We start from the raw sequence: 22322 nt of genomic DNA, 5'->3' as shown, positions 1-22322 counted from the left end.
TTCGCGCTAGAAGGGCTCTATCCCTGGGGGACTTACAAACACTGGAGTGACTCTAGACAACAGGTTATATCCTGGGACATCACCATTATATATATTTTTTGGTGTCTAGTCCTTTGTGTTATCTGGGATAAAGCACCATTAGCGTATGGTTATTACCTTTCTCTCAGCCCTGTTCTAGGATTTTTTATCTTTTTCCTGGAACGTTATCATTCATATATGGAGGCTGGAAAGGTTTTTTAATGGACTGTGGTTCCACATCTTGTCTCAACATATGAGAATTGTCTTTTCTGTTTTATCATTTTTTATGTTTTTATTTGTTTATATTTTTGTGGCAATAAATTGATTTTTTATACAAATCACACTATGGAGACTACAACTTTTTTCCTATGAGGAAATCTCCCCCTTGGTTGCGATTGATGAGCCGGACATCAGCAGGAACTGAAAAAACTCTCTCTGGATGCGAATGAAGAGCTGATTATCGGTAGACTTTGATTCCAAGGCGAATTACCCCTGCAGGGGTTTATTCTTCTGGTGAGTGGGGGATCTTGTGGGGGAACACAGAAGTCACGTTGGAGATTGCACGAGGAGCACTTTAGTCACATCTTTTGAACTTTTTATAATTGCACTGTTGAAGAGATTTTTTGGGAATTTGGACACTATTTTTGTATTTTTTGTTATTTACTGTTTTTTTAAGAGACCCTTTGCTTTTTTATATATATATATTTTTTTATATATATATTCTTTCTTCTTTTTTGTACACATTTTTTTGCCCTTTGTTTTTTCAGCTGCACTTTTTTGATATATATTTTTTGATATAATTTTTTATATACTTATATACCATACTATTAATATATTTTTGTTTTTCCATATATATATGCTTATATTAGCATATTGCATGCATAGGTTGTATAATCTGAATTTTGTATTGTGAATTTTAATTTTATTAAGCACATTTATATACACCTTATATTTGGTTTTTTGCACATCTTGGCGATAATGCGACTTTAGGCAAAAAATTCTTGCATATGTATCTATATTAGCGTTTACACTTACAGTTTGCATGTTTGGGATTATAAGCTCACTAGCACATTTACATACGCCTCTTACTGGGAATTTGCCTACTCAAACCACACTTCGGCATTTATGCGATTTTAGGGAATACTGTCTCTTAGCGATACAGATACAAAAAATTCTTTTTGGTTTCTAGTTTGTTGTCTGGTTTCGTTTTTTCCTTTTCTGTTGCTTATTGGAATTATTTGTTAATCCCAGGAACATATCTTTAGTAGGAACTTTGTTGTTTTTTTGGGAATTCTGAGTAGCTTGTGAATTTCAAATTGCAGATTGGTAGTTTTTTGGGGGTTATGCCTCCCTTTATTATATATATATTCTTCTAGATGAATACATGATATATTCAGAATTATATATTGATATACATACATATAAGGAGTTTTACTTGTAGGTAGCGCCAATCACCCTGGTTATCATATTGTTTTATTTTTTGGAGGAAACACCTTTTGGAGTTTCTTTCTTTTGTGGGTGGCAGCAACCTAATGATATAACTAGTATTTAGCCGTAGCCACTGTTATTACTATCCTCTCTTACTTCCCACCGTTGTCGAGCGCGGTTTTTTCCTTTATTTTTATTCTCAGAGAGCATCATGAAGACCAAGGAACACACCAGGCAGGTCCGTAATACTGTTGTGGAGAAGTTTAAAGCCGGATTTGGATACAAAAAGATTTCCCAAGCTTTAAACATCCCAAGGAGCACTGTGCAAGCGATCATTTTGAAATGGAAGGAGTATCAGACCACTGCAAATCTACCAAGACCTGGCCGTCCCTCTAAACTTTCAGCTCAGACAAGGAGAAGACTGATCAGAGATGCAGCCAAGAGGCCCATGATCACCCTGGATGAACTGCAGAGAACTACAGCTGAGATGGGAGAGTCTGTCCATAGGACAACAATCAGTCGTACACTGCACAAATCTGGCCTTTATGGAAGAGTGGCAAGAAGAAAGCCATTTCTCAAAGATATCCATAAAAAGTCTCGTCTAAAGTTTGCCACAAGCCACCTGGGAGACACACCAAACATGTGGAAGAAGGTGCTCTGATCAGATGAAACCAAGATCGAACTTTTTGCCCACAATGCAAAACGATATGTTTGGCGTAAAAGCAACACAGCTCATCACCCTCAACACACCATCCCCAATGTCAAACATGGTGGTGGCAACATCATGGTTTGGGCCTGCTTTTCTTCAGCAGGGACAGGGAAGATGGTTAAAATTGAGGGGAAGATGGATGCAGCCAAATACAGGACCATTCTGGATGAAAACCTGTTGGAGTCTGCAAAAGACCTGAAACTGGGACAGAGATTTATCTTCCAACAAGACAATGATCCCAAACATACAGCAAAATCTACAAAGGAATGGTTCACAAATAAACGTATCCAGGTGTTAGAATGGCCAAGTCAAAGTCCAGACCTGAATTCAATCGAGAATCTGTGGAAAGAGCTGAAAACACTCTCCATCCAACCTCACTGAGCTCGAGCTGTTTTGCAAGGAAGAATGGACAAGAATTTCAGTCTCTCGGTGTGCAAAACTGATAGAGACATACCCCAAGCGACTTGCAGCTGTAATCGCAGCAAAAAGGTAGCTCTACAAAGTATTAAGGGGGCCGAATAATTTTGCATGCCCCATTTTTTTATTAGTTAAAAAAGTTTAAAAAATCCAATAGATTTCGTTCCACTTCACAATTGTGTCCCACTTGTTGGTGATTCTTCACAAAAATAAAAATGTTATATCTTTATGCTTGAAGCCTGAAATGTGGCAAAAGGTTGAAAAGTTCAAGGGGGCCGAATACTTTCGCAAGGCAGTGTGTGTGTGTGTGTGTGTGTGTGTGTGTGTGTGTGTGTGTATTTGGTATGGTGGGAAAAGTTAAAATTCTCTATGGAAATCCGCAAAGGAGCGAAAGGTATTCTCCAAAAACAGATGGGAAACCAGCTTCACACCAGGAATTTGTAGGCAGAATAGCAGCTTCCAGGGCCATAGCTGTATTAGCTTCAGGGTAGAACCACCAATGGGTAGGGGCTAGTTGAGAGGCAATATAAGTTTGAAGGTTAGGGGCCGTGAGACCTCCTTCCAAAACAGGTCTCAATGTGCTTTCTGCTTGTGTTGTGCTTCACTGAAATTGTAGCCCACAAAAGGCTTCTTTAACCACTTCCCACCCGGCCACTGCACATAAATGGCCAGGTGGCCGCTTGCAGAGACTGCCCTGTCATATCTCTGATCTCCCCTATGGGGGAATCGGATGAACATGGACCGTCTGTCCGTGTTCATCCGATCCACTCTGCAGATAGATAGAAAAATAGGATTTTCCTCCATCTGCAGAATCGGACCATAGCGGGGATGGATGATATTGGGTGTCAATGGATGAACATCCCATAGGGATGCATGTATGTCCGTATTTCATCCGAAAACGGATGGATGAAATACGGACATACTGTCTGCACGTGTGAAAGGGGACTTTGGCAGCCCATCCACTTGAATGAGCTGCCTTATATGCAATAAACATGCCAAAGAAGCTCAAAGTACCACATTTGGCAGCAGGTCACGTCTTTTTTTTTTTTTTTTTTTTGTAACAAAAAAATAAAAATAAAAAAAAAATAAAAAAATCGCACTTGGGGTGCTATTAAGAAAAATGCCGCCATGAGTGCCTCACAGGTTTTGATGATTTTCTGAAAACACAAGCATAAAAACGCAGGATTCTGCCCTCAGCGGCAAAGTCTGAGTGCACTTGGTTTTACTTTACTAACGGTCCTTTCACACAGGCTTTCCTAAGTTAGTTTTTCCTCCAACCGTTGATGGGTGAAAAAAATTTACATACATGTATCTCTATGGGATAGCGGACATTATCGGGTGATCATCTGCTAACATCCATCTCTGTTAAGCTCTGTTTAAGACTGAAGAAAAATATTGTTCGTCCATTAAAAAACCCCAGAACGGATGAAAAGGATTTAGTGGATGATCCGCTTACATCCGATCTGCTGACATCCATTTTTAGCCCAACCAATTTTTTTTTTAATGAGTGAGCCACTCATTAAAACACAGTGTATACAACTGGTTGCTAAGGAGGGGGCCGGGAAGCCGGCCACCGTGCCTTTAACAACTGATGAGTAATCAGAGATATTATATATATTTTCTCATGAAACAACGTGGTGTGGGGTCCCCACCAAGATCCATACCAGACCCTTATCCAAGCATGCAGCCCGGCAGGTCAGGAAAGGGAGCGGACAAGCGAGCGCCACCCCCGCCCCCAAATCATACCAGTCAGCATGCCCTCAACACCCTAAAGCACCCTGCCCCCATGTTGATGGGGACAAGGGCCTCTAGCCAACAACCCTTGCCAGTAGTTTCAGGGTCTGTGGGTGTGGGGCCCCAGCTCCCCCCCCCCTCCACCCCACTATGTGAATGGGGAATGGGTAGTACCCCTACCCATTCACCAAAAAAGCAGCGAGAAGTAAAAAAAAAAAAAAAAAAAAAAACACACAAGAGCCAGTTTTTGAGAAGTCCTTTATTAATAGCTCTGAGCAGTCTTCTCCCGCAGCCGTCTCTCTCATTGCCGTCTCCTCCTGCTGCTTTCTTCCTCGCCGCTGGTTACCCGCAAAAAGAAAAAAAGACACTTTTTTTTCTGTGGCCGTTTTTCTCCAATGTGTTGTCTCCCACTGTCTGTCTGTCATTTGTTATATAGCCATGGGGCATGGGCTATCAGATGACATCACTCTGAGAACCCGCAATTGTGACGTCACAGGAGGAGAGCGAAAACACAACGGAGGAACACAGCCATAGAACTAGTTTTTATTTTTTTGCAGGTAACCGGTGGCGTCGAGGGAGAAGACCGCTCAGAGCTACTAATAAAAAGGACTTGTCAAAAACTTGCTCTTTTTTTTTTACATTCAGCTGTCAGCTGATGACTCATTGGTTGTTAAGGACACAGTGGTGGGCTTCCTGGCCCCCTCTTTAGGAAACAGCTATATACAGTGGTTAAAGTCATTACTTTTTTTTTTGTAAAAATCAGATATCAGTGGACATGAAAACGGATGTAAAAATTTACATCCTAATTAGTTTTTTTTACAAAAAAAACACACACACACACACACACACACACACACACACACACACACACACACACACACAATGCCCGAGTGAAACCAGCCGAATTGTTTTTTTTTCCCCGCTATAACTTGGTCTAGGTCATGTATTTTCACAAACTCCTTTGTGTAAAAAAGCAAGCATTCCCCAAACAAATCCTCAGCAGTCCAAGGCACAGATAATTTATTTTTTTGTCTTTTGTACATGCTATAGAACAAAAAAGATAGAAAAAGGACAATATGAAATCAAACTAAATAGCACAATACATGCACATAATCAAAATATAGACATTATTTACATTTGCTTATTACTAATGCAACACAGAAGAAAAAATCCAAAGGTTTTGCAAAACGCATCGAACACAGCCTTTCTTACCTCTGAGATTTAAACTCCTTCATTATCTCTAGAAAACCATTGTATGTAGCTGGATCACTGCCAAAACGAATTTTTACCTGATCCAGATAGGATAAGGCATCCTCTACCTAAAAACAAGGCGCAGAAAATAAAAACATGAGAATCAAGATTTTAATATGTTTTACTTTCTGTAAATCACATCTAAAGGCCAACTACATCGAAAACACTGTCAGAATGGGAGGGGATAAAACTGTCAGATTTTTACAGCAGGCTGCAAGTATAACATTAATTTCCTGTAACAAAAACAGAAGATTGTTCTCATCAAAAAATGCTTCTCTCTGCCTTCATTGAAGGATATAGCGAAGATCCAAAAGACCGTGCCTGTAAGATTGTACCCTTTCCACATTTTGAGGGCAAGGACAAAAAAAGTTGTGTCCATATTTATTAATGGACACAACTATGATAATGGTCTGTGGATCTTGACCTCTGGGGTATAGTGCCACCTGCACCAAGTATAAATTGAAAAATACAGTCTAGAAGTGGCCTCTACTGGTAGCCAACGCCCATATGCTAACAAAGCCTCAGTAAACAAGCAGTTAAAGGAGACGAAATAAACTCTAAGGCCCCTTTCACATGGGCGGATCGAATTGTGCCTTTAGCGGCGGATTTTCTAGTTTTCTACCGCAGCTAATAGCACACAATGCTTTCCTATGGCCCCATTCACACACTGCGTTTAGCTGCGATTTAGTTACATGCGGTTTGGTGCGGATAGAAAAATAGAATTGACTGCGTCCAGGAGCGATTTAGTGCAGCTATCTGCACATAACCGCAGGTAAACACAGTGTACTATTTCACCTGTGGATAGCAGCGAAAAAAAAAAAAAAAGGATATAGATGGAAATAGATGGTCTGAAATACAAAGGACCAAAATGCATCATAGGTAGATCTACCGCAGCTAAACACAACCGCATGTAATCGCACTGTCCAAATGCAGCTGATCGCAGTGCCTAGAGTCTTGAATTTCAAAGAACAAATTATGTTTTTAACTGCATCAGAACAGCCGTCCGTGTGAAAGGGGCCAAAAACAGTAACGGACACATAATGCAAAAAAGATAAAATAAGATTAAGATTTTTTTTGTACTCACCGTAAATTTATTTTCTTTGTAGTTCACCGACTGACACAGCTCCTCTCTTAGACCATGGGGTTGTTACACCACCTTCAGGAGAGGACTAGGCATAACATGTTAAACATGTAATATAAAAACTAGAACTTTCTAGTTCCACCCAAGGGGCAGTCCCTTAGGTAACAACCCCACAGCCTGCCTTGCAGCTTCAATACGTCAACAAGCAGTATAACTTAGAGAAAAATAGGAGGGGCGGGTGCTGTGTCAGTCGGTCAACTACAGAGAAAAGTATTTTATGGCGAGTACAAAAAAAAAAAATCCTATTTTCTCTTACGTTCACCAACTGACACAGCTCCTCTCAGACCATTGGGACGTCCTCAAGCAGTGCCAAAATGAGGGGTGGGAAAACAGCATAAAACTTCATCCACAAAAGGCATGTGGGAACTAGTATAAAAACTTTACCCACAAAAATGACAGTGTGTGGGAATAACCAAAACTTTTTTTTTTTTTGTGGGTAAAAAACACAGGGTGCTCCTTAACTGAGAGGCCCTACCTCCAAACCGCACCAGAACTGCGGTAAATGCAACAGTGCATTATTTAAAAAGGTACTGCGTTTTTACCAAAGGAAAAAAAATGTAAGTGCAATTGCAATTATACAGCCGCCTGCAAAACAGGCATCAGCTGAAGCACCGACATCTACCTTGTGACGGACTCTTGATGTCGAAAGGCCCAAGATGTTCCGATTGCCTTTGTGGAGTGGGCCATGACCGGATAACCAGACTTGCAAGACAATGCCGCCAGTTCTGAAACCCTCCTGGCCGAAGTAATGGCCACTAGAAAGACCACTTTCTGGGAAAGAGTCAACAGAGGGATCTCTCTGATATTTTCAAATGGCGGTTTTTAAAGCGCCGATAACACCAGGTTCAGATCCCACGGGGGTATCTGTGGACGCAACAGAGGAACTACATGTCGGACTCCTTGAACAAAAGTGCTCACTAGAGAGTGAAATGCCAGGAGTCTCTGAAAAAAAAAAAAAAAAAAAAAAAAAAGACAGCCAAAGCTGATACTTGTCCTTTAATGGTGCTTAAAGCCAATTTCTGGTCTACTCCTTGCTGTAGAAACAGCAGGATCCTGGATATGGAAAAGGAGCGCTGATGCCATTCTTTCTCTTCACACATGGAGATGAAGGCCTTCCAGGTACGATAATATAGCTTCCGAGAAGAAGATTTCCATGTTCTCAGCATAGTTGGAATCACCGAGTCCGAAAGACCCTGATTCCTGAACACCTGGCTCAATAGCCATGCCGTTAAAACCAGCGATGGTAAAGCAGGATGGAGAATCGGACCTCGAGACAGAAGGTCCTCTCGTAACGGCAGTCGCCATGGGGCGTCCGCCACCAGGCGCACTAGGCCTGTGTACCAAGGATGCTAGGGCCAATCTGGGGCAATCAGTATTACTGGGATTCCCTCGGCCTCCATTCTGCGGAGAAGACGTGCTAGCAGTTTTAGCAGATGAAAGGCATAGATCAGCTGGTACTGATCCCATGAAACCACCAGCGCGTCTGCCCAAGGATCTCGCCCTGGACACGAATCTCGGCACCTTGCGATTGAGACGGGAGGCCAGAAGATCCACGTCTAGTGTGCCCCAATGCAGGCACAGTAGCCTGAACACCTCTGGATGCAACACCCATTCCCCTGGGTTCAGCATCTGGCGACTTAGGTAGTCCGCCTGCCAGTTCTCCACTCCCAGGATGTAAATGGTTCGCTCTACCCACTGAAAGATGTGAGCGACCTCCCGTGTGGTGGCCGGGCTTGTTCCTTCTTGGTGATTGACATATGCCACTGCCATGGCGTTGTCTGACTGGATCCTGATCGGACGCCCTCGAAGTTTTATCAACCATGTGGAGAGGCATAGCCTGATCGCTCTCAGCTCGAGCAGATTGATCGGCAACTTGGATTCCTCCACCGACCAGAGGCCCTGGGTCGACTGAACTCCCATTACTCCACCCCAGTCAGTTTGCCTGGCGTCCGTTGTGATCACTGTCCATTTCAGAGGTAGGAATGACTTCCCGGACCGAAGTGTTGGGGGTCTGAGCCACCAGAGCAGGGAATCTCTGACTAACTGGCTAACCTGAATCTGCCGATCCAGGGATAACGGAGATTTGTCCCATTTTGTCAAAATCTCCTTCTGCAGGACTCTGGGGTGAAACTGAGCATATGGTACCGTCTTGAAGGAGGACACCATGACTCCCATGCAGAAGCGTAGCGACCACCACCTGCGGTTCATCAACAATTTTACCGCGGATCAGAGTAGGCAGCTTGTCTGAAGGGAGAAACACTCACTTTCATGGAGTCCAGCAGTAAGCCTAGGTACTCCAAAATGCTGAGTCAGTACAATCACCGACTTCTTTAGGTTCAACAGCCACCCAAATTCCTGCAGGGTCTGCATGGTGATCACCACATCCTCCTCAAACTCTGTGGTGGAAGATGTTCTCAGGAGGAGATCGTCTAGATATCCCACGATCGCAATCCCACGTTGTCGCAGCAATGCCAAAACAGGAGCCAATACCTTGGTAAGGACTCGGGGGGCTGATGCCAAACCAAAAGGGAGAGCCACAAACTGGTAGTGGGCTTCCCGGACTGCAAATCGCAGAAACCTCTGATGCCGGTGGCATAAGGGTATGTGTGCAGGTACGCATCTTGGATGTCCAAGGACACCAGGGAGTCCCCTTGATGGAGTGCAGCGACTACTGAGTGAACTGATTCCATTCTGAACCTCTGAACTTTTACAAAACAATTGAGGGCTTTCAAGTCCAAGATTGTAGTCCCCAAAAAGGAAGGGGTACGTCCAAACAGGTTTGAGTAAAACCCCTGGAAACAGGTACTATCACCCCGCGACTCAGCAGGTCCCTTACCGACCCTAATAGGGCCTCCCGGCGAGCCGGGAGTACGGGTATGCTGGAAGTGAAGAATCTATTTTGCGGCCAAGATTTCCCGATTTCCTCTGGCTATCTTGTAGCCGGAGGAAATCAGATCGCAGACCCATTGGTCGGACAGCCAAGAGGCCCACTGGGCTGCAAACTCCCGAAGGCGACCCCCCACCCATGTTGCGGGCGGGGGCAAACCTTCATGCGGTAGCACTTTTGCTCGCAGGCTTGCGGTTCCAGGGACGCTTTGGTCCTTCAGAGGTTGTCCTGTCGGGCTGGGGACGATTGGTCAAAGCCCCGGGCGGACGAAAAAGCTGCTTGTGAGCGGAGAATGAGGGCCCTTGCCTACAGCGTGGCTCCTTAGCCTTCCTGACCTGTGGGAGGAGTAGTGTACTCTTACCACCTGTGGCATTTTTAATAATGTCACCCAATGAGGCTCCAAAGAGCCGGTCGCCAAGGAAGGGAAGATCCGTCAGGAATTTTTTGGATGCCTGGTCAGCAGACAAGCATTTAAGCCAAATCAGGCGCCTCAGCACCACTGCTGACACTGAAGCCCTGGATAAGAGAGGAAGGGTATCCAGGGCTGCGTCACAAATGTACTTAAGGCCTTGTACTAGTTGGTCTGCTAGTTCCACGCAGACAGGAGAAGCCTGTTGCTCTCCCAATTCATGGTGCAAAAGTTTTGCCCACTCGGTTAGTGTCTGAGACACAAGTGCGGATGCCAGCGCTGGTCGCATAGTTGACCCCACAACCGTAAACAAGGAACGAGCCACTGCCTCGGCATTCCTGTCTGTGGGGTCCTTAAAGGCAGTGGTCCCTTCTACCGGGATCGTGGTTACTTTGGTGCATTGGCCGGGAAACGAACCCGGGCCTCCCGCGTGGCAGACGAGAATTCCACCACTGAACCACCAATGCCGTTTAACCTGGATACTGGGGGGTCCACGACCAGATAGCCGACCACTTTTTGAGAAGGCTCTCCTCAAAGGGGTAACGCACCGCCATGTATTTGGGGACCGAAAGGTCTGTTGTGGTCGACCCCATTCCTTGTATATGAACTTATCTAAATAAGTCTGATACGGAAACACCTTAGGTGAATGGGCTGGCTTATGGGACCCAAAAGGGACCGCTACATCAGCTGAGGGATCTGCTGGCTCCTGAATCTTCAGAGTATCACGCACAGCTGTGATAAGTGCTCCAACAAGCGCTTTGTTGCGTATGGACCAAGATGGGGACTCATCCTCACTGTCCGATCGGTCCTGGTCAGCGCCGTCTGAAACAGAGCAGGGGTCACCAGCCTCAGCAGGGAAAGAGTCTGCGTCAGAGCTCTCCCCCGGAGGCCTAGGAAGGGCAGGGGGCGTTTACCACCTTTGCGCCCACACACCGCCTCCATCTTGGCTATGAACTAATTAAGGACCGCCGACAAGGCGTCCAGAGGCACTGCGGTGTCTCTGCAGGTGAATCGGTTGCAATTGCCTGGATTTCGGGGGAAGAAACACCAGTTTCTGAAGCCACGCTGACCGTATCCTGTCTGCCATTTGTTGGGGACTTAGGACAGCGATGGTCCCACCCTCCTAACTGTTGTTGGCTGAGGGGCTCTTTCCCGCAGGACTCGCCACCCTGACTGGTTCTGCGCTGTCCAGCTAGTAGTGCCTGTGTCAGCTCCCAGATGCATAGGAGACCCCAGCTCAGTCCCCCCCCCAGGTGAGAGCCCCTGTATATGGCACACACACCACTCAGCAGCCCATGCAGCAACACCTACAGGGAAGATAGGGACAGGGAGAGAAGAGAGGGAGGTGAGGGACCTCCGTAGCGACCTCCTAGGGAATGCCCAGCTGCTCAGCCCCACCGAGGCAGGAAGAGCTGTACTTAGCAGTCCTGAAGAGCTGGGAGACATTCCATCACAGACCCACTCTCCGATCAGTAAGGGGTGGCTGCTGGTCCGGCACACTGTGACGCAGATATCAGTAGCCCGGTCATATGTGTGCCCCGGAGCATTTACACTCACTGACCGCCTCTGGAGCTGAGGCATGTCATGGTTGATCCAGCGCGGAGCTCTGGTCTGCACGCTGGCCAGGCTGGGGAGACTACAAGGATAAAGTAACCGGCCTGTCACCCAGCCGACTGTTGATAGCAGAACACAGGATCTTTGATCTTGCGCAAAAAAAAAAAAAAAAAAAAAACACACTTCAGCAAAAAAAAAATATACACTGACCGATGGGCCCGCAGGGTTCCTAGGTAGAAAAAAAATAAACTGAAGCTGCAAGGCAGGCTGTGGGGGTGTTATCTAAGGGACCCTTGGGCAGAACTAGAAAGTTCTAGTTTTTAGATTACATGTTAACATGTTATGCCTATTCCTCCCCTGAAGGTAGCGTAACAACCCAATGGTCTAAGAGAGGAGCTGTGTCAGTCGGTGAACGCAAGAGAAAAAGCATTTTAAAATGAGAACACAAATCCTACTTTCGCTGCCAAAAATTTGTGGATCTTTACCACCGGTACATCCAAAAGCAGGGTTCACAGATGGACAGGCAAATAAAGTAAAAGCAGTTAAAGAAGAAAAGGGTGCCTGACACTAAGCAGGACAACAAGATGGACAGTAGAGTCACTAACAGAGGAAGGTATTCCCAGAAAGAAACCCACAGCCCCAAAATGTCAAAAAGGGCCTGCATAAAGGCCAGACACCAATCCCTGTACAGCTGGCAGAATGCCCAGACGCAAAAGGCATCCCTTTGTGTGCCCAGTAGTTACAACAGGCATGGGAAGAAATTATGCATCTAGTGGCAATGCAACCCGTAGCAACATGGCAGCTGCCGCTTTATTCTCTGGCATGGGATGGTGCAACAGTGAAAAGCCCGGCTGCATCATTTGGATGGTAGAGTAGAATTCTTCCCCGTAGTTGAAACACCACGTATCCCCACATTAACAGTACGCAGAAGCACATACTGCCTGGGAGGGGGGGGTGGGATGAAGGCATCTCCTGGAGAATGTTACTAACTGTCATTGTAGTCAGGACTTCCAGGGTGGGGGCAGGAAACCTGTCCAGTGCCAGGGTGCCTGTAGAGGGAAATACTGTGGAAAGGTGATCAGGACTAGCCAGTCATGTGTGCCCCTTTAACAAGATTTTCACAAGCGGATCTGTGAGAGAAACAGAACTGTTCCAGCCAAATCTGCAGTGACAAGAAACGGAAAGCACTCACTGGTCTGCATAGAGTTCAAAGACCTTTATATTGAGCTTGTCTCCCAGCCAGCTGATGATTGAAGAAATGCTCATTAAAAAAAGCAGCATGGATTCTTAGGTCAAGATCTACAGGTCTTCAATGTGTCTTAAAGGATCACAAAAGGCTTTTTTTTTTTAAATAACAAACATGTTATACTTAGCTCCACTGTGCAGCTTGTTTTGCACAGAGTGGCCCCGAACCTGCTCTTCTGGGGTCCCTCGGCGGCTGTCTCGGCTCCCTCCCACAAGGACTCCACAACTTCATGTGAGCTCCATCGCATGGTGTGGAGTGCTTGGGGGCGCGCTCCCGTGATACAGCTGGCGGCCGAAGCCGCTCATTGTATCACTCAGTCCCGCCCCCCGGCTAGCCACGTCATTGGATGCGATTGACAGCTGCACGAGCCAATGGCTGCACTGCTTTCAATCTATCCACTCTAGCCAATCAGCAGCCAGGGTGAGCGGCGAAGAGGATGTCTGGGACAAGCGTGGGACTTTCAAGGGGTCAGGTAAGTAAAACAGGGGGATGGGGGGGGGGGGGCCGGCATTGTCGAATGTTTTTTCACCTTAATGCACAGAATGCATTAAGGTGAAAAAGCTTTCACCTTTACAACCACTTTAATGAGCTGAGGAAGAAAAAAACTTTTCTTGCAATTTGTGGAAAGGTTAAAGTGTTAACCTAAAAAAAAGAAAATTGGATTCTGTTCCCTTAAAAGCATGGTATACAGCACAGTGCATGCGCCGTGTCATTTGGCCCCATATAAAACCTGAAATAACTGGCCGATCCTCCCTGACTAGAACCTCCCCCCTGTAAACCGACCATGGTGTATTATGGATGCTGAGCCCTGACACAAGGAGTCAGTTTACGTGCCTCTGTCATGCGCAGCTCTGCTCTCTTCAATGCTCCTGTGTCCTATTCCTCCCACCCCTCCCTGCCTGTCAGCTTGTACCAGTGCCTGCCCTTCCCCCCGGTATCATAAGACACTGTTATTGCTACCATCCCTTCTGTTATAATAAATGCTGCGCCCCACTGTAGGTATTTTCTAAAAAATCCGCCAATACAAGGTGGAGAAAGCACCTGGACCTGATGGCATCCACCCACGGATCCTAAAAGAATTGAGCTCTGTAATTTCAAAGCCATTGTATCTAATTTTTAGGGACTCATTAATGACAGGAATAGTACCACTGGAATGGCGCAGGGCCAATGTGGTGCCTATATTTAAAAAGGGAACAAAGTCTTTACCAAGTAATTATAGACCCGTTAGTTTAACTTCTATAGTTGGGAAGATACTGGAGGGATTAATAAAAGACCACATAGATGAGTTCTTAAATTATTAAAGATACACACACACCGAACCCTTTACCTAGTGTATCACCACAGCGCTTAAATGACACAAATTCTACACCTTAGCTGCCACTTGTTACAAACTGTCAAAATATATAAAGGTGCATACAAAACTAGTGCTAAAAATATAATTAACTAATTAGTTGCACGTGGCGCTGTTACCTGTGTGCCTTTCAGTCAACACTCCCTAATCTTCTAGAAAATCATATCCCACATCATACAAAATGTGATAAATAATAAACACTTAGGTAAATACCCAAATTTACATTTAGATTAAGTGTACAGTGACATAAATGAACAAACGTGAATATAGTCCATCCGCCAAATACCAAAAAAAAATCTAAAATGTATAGAAAAATATATTATCTATAAAAATAAACCAAAAAAAAATTATATATAATATCCAAATAATAGAGAGTCTTTTTATAAAAGCGTGAGCAAATCTCCAGTGTTTAAGTCTCCTTATACACGTGACTCCTTCACCACACCATCCGTGCTTAATGACCCCCCTTCGTGAAAAAACTCACCAAATGCTAAGCCTTACACTCTCGTGTGAGGCAAAAGGGCTTGCAACAGATCTCTCAAGATGTAATTTGGATATCAGCACATCCGATTTTATCTTCTCCAATTGCGTACTTCAATGTGTATATATGAATACCTCAAAGAAAAATCACAGAGGGAGACCCCAATAGTGTAATACTGCAATCACTCTTTAATGTAAAAAATCGCACTCTTTATGCACTCACATGAACTTAAAAGGGTAAAATCACTTCAAAAGGATAAAGAAACTTGCTTCACAAATCCACTCCACAACAGCATTCTGAATACGTCGGGGCATTGGTGGTCACAGCGGACTTATTAGATACGGTACTGGATCACTTAATCTCACCCCTCCTCGTGCGTCCCGCCTGGTCCCACACAGCAGGTCCGTTCGAAAAAGGCGCCTTCAGATCAGATGATTCAGTTCACTTAGTCCTGTACCTCCTTCCCAGCTCCGTGTATGTCAGCTCAATGTTCACCAGATAGCCACGCCACTGATCAGAAAATGGGCATTTTGCAAGTTTCAGCTCACATTGATTTCAGTGAGGTTCTGGTTTGGCTTCCGAACGTCTTTGAAGTTCGCCGAATGAGGCTCAGACTGAACCCAGGGTAGTTTAGCTCATCTCATTTAGCTCATCTCATCTCATCTCAGAGAGATGAGCTAAACTACCCTGGGTTCAGTCTGAGCCTCATTCGGCGAACTTCAAAGACGTTCGGAAGCCAAACCAGAACCTCACTGAAATCAATGTGAGCTGAAACTTGCAAAATGCCCATTTTCTGATCAGTGGCGTGGCTATCTGGTGAACATTGAGCTGACATACACGGAGCTGGGAAGGAGGTACAGGACTAAGTGAACTGAATCATCTGATCTGAAGGCGCCTTTTTCGAACGGACCTGCTGTGTGGGACCAGGCGGGACGCACGAGGAGGGGTGAGATTAAGTGATCCAGTACCGTATCTAATAAGTCCGCTGTGACCACCAATGCCCCGACGTATTCAGAATGCTGTTGTGGAGTGGATTTGTGAAGCAAGTTTCTTTATCCTTTTGAAGTGATTTTACCCTTTTAAGTTCATGTGAGTGCATAAAGAGTGCGATTTTTTACATTAAAGAGTGATTGCAGTATTACACTATTGGGGTCTCCCTCTGTGATTTTTCTTTGAGGTATTCATATATACACATTGAAGTACGCAATTGGAGAAGATAAAATCGGATGTGCTGATATCCAAATTACATCTTGAGAGATCTGTTGCAAGCCCTTTTGCCTCACAGGAGAGTGTAAGGCTTAGCATTTGGTGAGTTTTTTCACGAAGGGGGGTCATTAAGCACGGATGGTGTGGTGAAGGAGTCACGTGTATAAGGAGACTTAAACACTGGAGATTTGCTCACGCTTTTATAAAAAGACTCTCTATTATTTGGATATTATATATAATTTTTTTTTGGTTTATTTTTATAGATAATATATTTTTCTATACATTTTAGATTTTTTTTTGGTATTTGGCGGATGGACTATATTCACGTTTGTTCATTTATGTCACTGTACACTTAATCTAAATGTAAATTTGGGTATTTACCTAAGTGTTTATTATTTATCACATTTTGTATGATGTGGGATATGATTTTCTAGAAGATTAGGGAGTGTTGACTGAAAGGCACACAGGTAACAGCGCCACGTGCAACTAATTAGTTAATTATATTTTTAGCACTAGTTTTGTATGCACCTTTATATATTTAGATGAGTTCTTGCAGGAAAAAAATATTTTGAGCAACAGACAGCATGGATTCATGAAAGACAGGAGTTGTCAGACAAACCTGATTTCTTTTTATGAGGTGGTAAGTAAAACCTTGGACAGAGGGGTGGCGGTGGATGTGATATATTTGGATTTTGCAAAAGCATTCGATACTGTTCCGCACACACGGCTCATGTGTAAGGTAAAGTCTACAGGTTTGGAAACATCAGTTTGTAGATGGATAGAAAACTGGCTAAAAGACAGAATTCAGAGAGTAGTGGTTAATGATTCTTACTCTGAATGGTCTAAGGTTATGAGTGGTGTACCCCAAGGTTCAGTGCTGGGACCCTTACTTTTTAATATCTTTATAAATGATATTGGGTCTGGGATCAAGAGTAACATTTCCGTCTTTGCAGATGACACCAAGCTATGTGGTGCAATAACGTCCTTACAGGATGTCACCAATTTACAAGCAGACCTCAATGCTCTGTCTAATTGGGCGACTATGTGGCAGATGAGGTTTAATGTTGAGAAATGTAAGGTTATGCACTTGGGGGCTAAGAATATGCATGCATCATACACGCTAGGGGGAGTACAACTGGGGGAATCCATAGTGGAGAAGGATCTGGGGGTTTTGGTAGATCATAAGCTCAATAATAGCATGCAATGCCAAGCTGCGGTTTCCAAAGCGAGCAAAGTCCTTTCTTGTATTAAGAGAGGTATGTACTCCAGAGAGAGAGATATCATTTTGCCCCTGTTCAAATCATTAGTAAGACCTCATCTGGAATATGCCGTTCAGTTTTGGGCACCAGTTCTCAAAAAGGATATCGGGGAACTGGAGAAAGTGCAGAGAAGGGCAACCAAACTGATAAGAGGCATGGAGCAACTCAGCTATGAGGAAAGATTAGAGGAACTGAATTTATTCACTCTTGATAAGAGGAGATTAAGGGGGGATTTGATCAACATGTACAAATATATAAGGGGTCCATATAGGGAACTTGGTGTCGAGTTATTCACTTTACAGTCAACAAAGAGGACAAGGGGGCACTCTTTACGTCTAGAGGAGAAGAGATTTCATCTCCAAATACGGAAAGGTTTCTTCACAGTAAGAGCTGTGAAAATGTGGAATAGACTCCCTGCAGAGGTGGTTATGGCCAGCTCAGTGGATTGCTTTAAGAAAGGCCTGGATTATTTCCTAAGTGTACGTAATATAACTGGGTACTAAAATTTATAGGTAAAGTTGATCCGGGGAAAATCCGATTGCCTCTCGGGGGATCAGGAAGGAATTTTTTCCCCTGCTTTAGCAAATTGGATCATGCTCTGCTGGGGTTTTTTGCCTTCCTCTGGATCAACTGTGGGTATAGAATTGGGTATATGGGCTGGTATATGTATGCATGTGTGTGTGTGTGTATGTATATATATATATATATATATATATATATATATATATATATATATATATATATATATATATATATATATATATATATATATATATATATATATATGTATAGTATATTTTATTTTATTTATTTATTTTTATTTAATTTTTTTTGGTTGAACTGGATGGACTTGTGTCTTTTTTCAACCTAACTATGTAACTATGTAACCTAATTTTATAGTGCTGATCAGCGTGAGCGGCCGCCTCTCTCCTCCCGGCTGACGTCAGCGGGGCTTTCTTGGCTCCACCCACTTTGCTGTCAGTTCTGGAGAGGAGAGGGATGACCCGTCACGTGACCGCCGATCTGTGCTTTAAAAAGGTCAATTACGGATTTGTTTTTTTTGTTTTTTTTCAGAAAAACACATACAGTGGGGCACAGCATTTATTATAACAGAGGGGAGGGTAGCAAAAATAAGTGGGTTAACAACAACTTTAAAGACCTCCAGCAGGTGCAGGCCTACAGTGCCTAATGATAAATCTGGCTCAAACTTAAGCAGTTAATATTTTCACTTCTTAACTGCCATCAGCCTACTCCAGGAGATACTTATGCTTCACTAATTGCTAAAGATTCAAGTCAATAGTGTTCAATTATACCACAAATCTATGGAGGTCCTCAGTGATCTACTAAAGAGAAATCCACATATTTGCCAGCACACCAAAGATCTTCAAATGTAGTCTAAAAGGCTATCACAAGAACAAGCGCAAAGTTTAGGAGCAACGCAGGACCCCATCGTCAGGCGGGTGTAAGAGATAATTCAATCGGAATCGGTTTTATAATCTAGTTGTCTTTTTAAAATCAGAGAACTATAGTGGTACCAGATGACAGGTATAAATGATTAAAAGGTAGACATTAAAAAGGCTGCAGCACAAAAAGAGGAAGAACACAGAAAATAAACGTAACATCACCATATCGCTGCGTAAATTGTTGGCGCTATATAAATCCTGTATAATAATAATAATAATAATAATAACACCCAATAAACATACTTACATGCACAGGGAGTTTTTCTTGAGATTTGCACCAACTGTTTGAGCTTGGCTTACAACTGCCGCCGCCACCGCCACCACTGCCACCGCCGCTTGTATTAGCCATTTTTGGTTGTAAATTGTCAGCAGGCAATTGGCTTCTTCAAGCAGTACCACACGTGACCTCTACAGCTCACATATAAGATGACATGGTTGCACGGCTTAATTATTGCTGATGTTATTTGAGCAGTTGGGCAGAATCAACACTAAAACAGAAAAAAAATTAAATAAAAATTATATAATAAAACCATATGAATGTTTAAACTTCTTCATGCCCAAGGGTAAAACAAATCTTAATGCCCAAGCACAATTTTTCAACTTTGACGTGTTAGTAAAACCATAGATAAACACCACAACTACTTTGTGCATCCAGGTGGATTATACCTTCCCCCCCCCCTCCCCCCCCACCCCAAGACAAATTGGGCTTCCATTTGTTAGTAAATGGTTATGGATACCGTGTTTCCCCGAAAATAAGCCTGGGTCTTATATTCATTTTAGGAACAATAGACACAGGGCTTATTTTCGCGGTAGGCCTTACCATGTAATGCGCCGTCTTCTCTTCCCCTCTCCCTCCCTGCCTGACAGGAATCCCCAGTGCAAACTGAGTTAAAAGGTTTGTAAAATCCTATAATCCACTCTATTACAGTAATATATAATGTACAATGTCTTTGTTTCTGTAATATAAGTGTGCCAAATGCCTTTGTTATAGAGCCGCTCTGCGCTTCTGTGACCCACCGGAGCTCTCTTCCCCGCAATTATATTACATAAACACACACATTGTACATTATATACTATTGTATCAGAGTGGATTATAGGATTTTACAAGCATTTTAAACTAGGGCTTATTTTCGGGGTGGGACTTAAGAGTGCAGCCTTCCTGACAAATAACGCTAGATCTTATTTTCGGGAAAGAAAGAACTGGCCCAAAAAAATAAATACATTTTTTGTTTACTATGTAGTTGTATATTTCTTGCTACTATCATAACCAAAAAACAAACCAAAATAAATTTGCCTGCTCCTGATGATCTCAGCGATACCACACACACACTGTTGCCAAAAAAAAAAAATAATAATAAATAAATAATAAAAAAAAAATATATACTGACCTTGACCTAAACACTAACCCTGGCACTAACCTAGATCAAATCTTGATCGAGGTATTTTTTATTTTATTTTAGTTTTTATTATTTCTTTTTAATTTTTGTCACACATTTTCCCCTCTGCAAGAACAGTATGTTGCATCTTTCCTCTCCATTCACAGAAAGAGAAAAACACAGGAGCAGGCTTTACAGTGACTGATCAGGTGATGGGTGTGAGACCTACCACTAAATCCTTTACCAATGTGTTACTCCGGCGAGAAGTGGTTAAAGCGGAGCTCCACCCCTCCCGAGAAAAAAAAGTAGTGTAGCTGCTGACTTTTAATATTAGGACACTTCCAGGGATCCCATGATGGTCGGCACCCCAGCTGTTTTTCAGATCAGCTCTCGGGTGCTGCTGCCTGCCGCCACTCGGTGTAAGGGAAACCGGCAGTGAAGCCTCTCAGCTGCACAGACGGTTCCCTGGTGGCAGAGAAAGGAGGAGGGAACGGGGGACTGAGGTCCATGGGACGTTGCTGCATTGCTCTCTTTCGGAAATGGGAACAGGTACCCCCCCCCCCCCAAAAGGTGCTAAATGTGGCACCGGGTGGGGGGGGGGGGGGAAGAGAGAGGAGGAAGCAGGTAAGGGTGGAACTCCGCTTTAAGGAAGCATAAAAAAGACTGATGGCACAAAAAGGCCAAGCAGGTTTACATTCGCTTACTGTAAAGTGGTTGTAAAGGCAGAAGGTTTTTCTTTACTTTAATGCATTCTATGCATTAACCAAGATGGGGAACTCTAGTACCACATGGTTTACGCATGTAGGCAAAAGTCTACATTTTTTTTACCTTGATGCATTCTCTGCAAGAAGATTAAAAAAACTCCTGAGGGAGACGTATGCAATGTGTGGCTTTCTTGGAAACTATTTTACAGCTAACAAGGGTTACCATAACTCCTATGGTCAGTAGCTTTGAATAGCTTGGAATAGAGTGATGGAGAACAGAACTCCTTTAAATAGAAAATAAATCTTCAATTGGGTTCATTTATTCCAATGACAACTGTCTGAGGGGACATTTGCTTCACCTTGAAGAGATGTCCTTAGATTTCCTCACCAAGACAGGAAGTGAATGGAAATCTCCCCAACTGGACACAAGTGGCAGAAATAAAATTTACAGGGTTCTATAGTTTTTCATTAGATACATTGTGGATGGATAAAAATACCAACATCCATAAATGAACTTATGGATCCTCCTAAAGTTTCATTAGAAGTAGTTTTTTCACATGGAATGGCTAGAGGCCTCCCTGACAACATTTTTTTCATGTTTGAGAATAATTCATACAAACCTTGTCCATAGATAGTCAATAGCACAAGGTTTCCATACACCCAATTGTATTTAACCAAACTCCATGAAACCACCCCCCCCCCTTCCCCATTACTGTCCCCCTTGCTGCATTTCCCACAACAAATACTCCTTCAGTGTAAAGAGGGGTGAGGTGTGGGACCAACCACTATATAATGCCCTTAACCACCACAGATTTTATGGGCTAACAGATTGAGCTACTCTGGTTATTGAACACAACACAAGCTACTTCCCCACTGGAACGCCAATATATAGAGGTATACATTTATGGCCAACTGTTAGGCCTTCTTATATGTCATTTGCCTTATGATTAAGTTTATATCATTTTCTCTGGCCAAATATTTTGGCCATATAAAATGTCAAGTGCATTCTTGCTTACTAAAAAATAAAAATGTACAGTGGTGTGTATTAAACACACTGGACTCTCACTCCTTTTTATTACTACATTACCACATACTGTCGCAGTATGAATTATGCATGAGAATAAGTGGATTCAGGGGAGGAATATATGAGAACATTGACTACAGCATTCTACTTTCACACTCCAGTAACTGGAAAAGATTACATTACAAATAATTCATATTCAATGTTCACAGGACTACTGCAATGCTGAAGGTTTCGTTTTTTTTGAGACACCTTTAAAAACATCACTCGGAAACCTCTTGAGGAAAAGTAGAAGACCGTTTAATCAAGTTTGGATCTTAGGACCAAGGGAATAGCAATACTATAAATTTACCTCCTTTCATGTTTAGGTAAAGCTAGCCATTGACTGTTATTTCTTTAAGCTAGTACACTGAATGAAAAAAACAAAACAAAAAAAATAAACACAGATTCGTCCATCCACACAAGTAATGGCAGAATTGCCTCCCACTGGGACATTCAATTGTGACAGCTGCTCTCGCTGTTGTCCAAATACAGTGATCAGCGGCTGCAGTTTCTGCAATAGGAGTCAATCTAACAATTGGCTTTTGTCAAACAAGGAGGGCCACACATGACTGAAATTCAGCTGATCCCTCAATCAGTCCATGGACGGCAGATGCAAGATTGGGGA

General features: G+C 43.4%; 1 protein-coding gene across 2 annotated transcripts in view; it reads right to left on the bottom strand.

Moving 5' to 3' along the window:
• SIN3B (SIN3 transcription regulator family member B) overlaps positions 1 to 22322 on the bottom strand; it is a 126206-nt gene that overhangs the window by 87912 nt on the left and 15972 nt on the right. For both annotated transcript variants that reach the window (XM_077475511.1, XM_077475512.1), the window contains 2 exons: positions 18802 to 19042; positions 5519 to 5625 (listed from right to left, as the gene is read on the bottom strand). In XM_077475511.1, the coding sequence (XP_077331637.1) occupies positions 5519 to 5625; positions 18802 to 18903 (209 nt within the window). In that variant the 5' untranslated portion in view covers positions 18904 to 19042. The remainder of the gene's footprint in view (positions 1 to 5518; positions 5626 to 18801; positions 19043 to 22322) is intronic.

The sequence above is a fragment of the Lithobates pipiens genome, unplaced genomic scaffold (assembly GCF_037356315.1).
Source record: "Lithobates pipiens isolate NorthernLeopardFrog02 unplaced genomic scaffold, aLitPip1_a1.2 Scaffold_13, whole genome shotgun sequence".
NCBI lineage: Eukaryota > Metazoa > Chordata > Amphibia > Anura > Ranidae > Lithobates > Lithobates pipiens.
The sequence above is the reverse complement of the archived record's forward strand: the minus strand, read 5'-3'. Positions and strand labels throughout refer to the sequence as shown.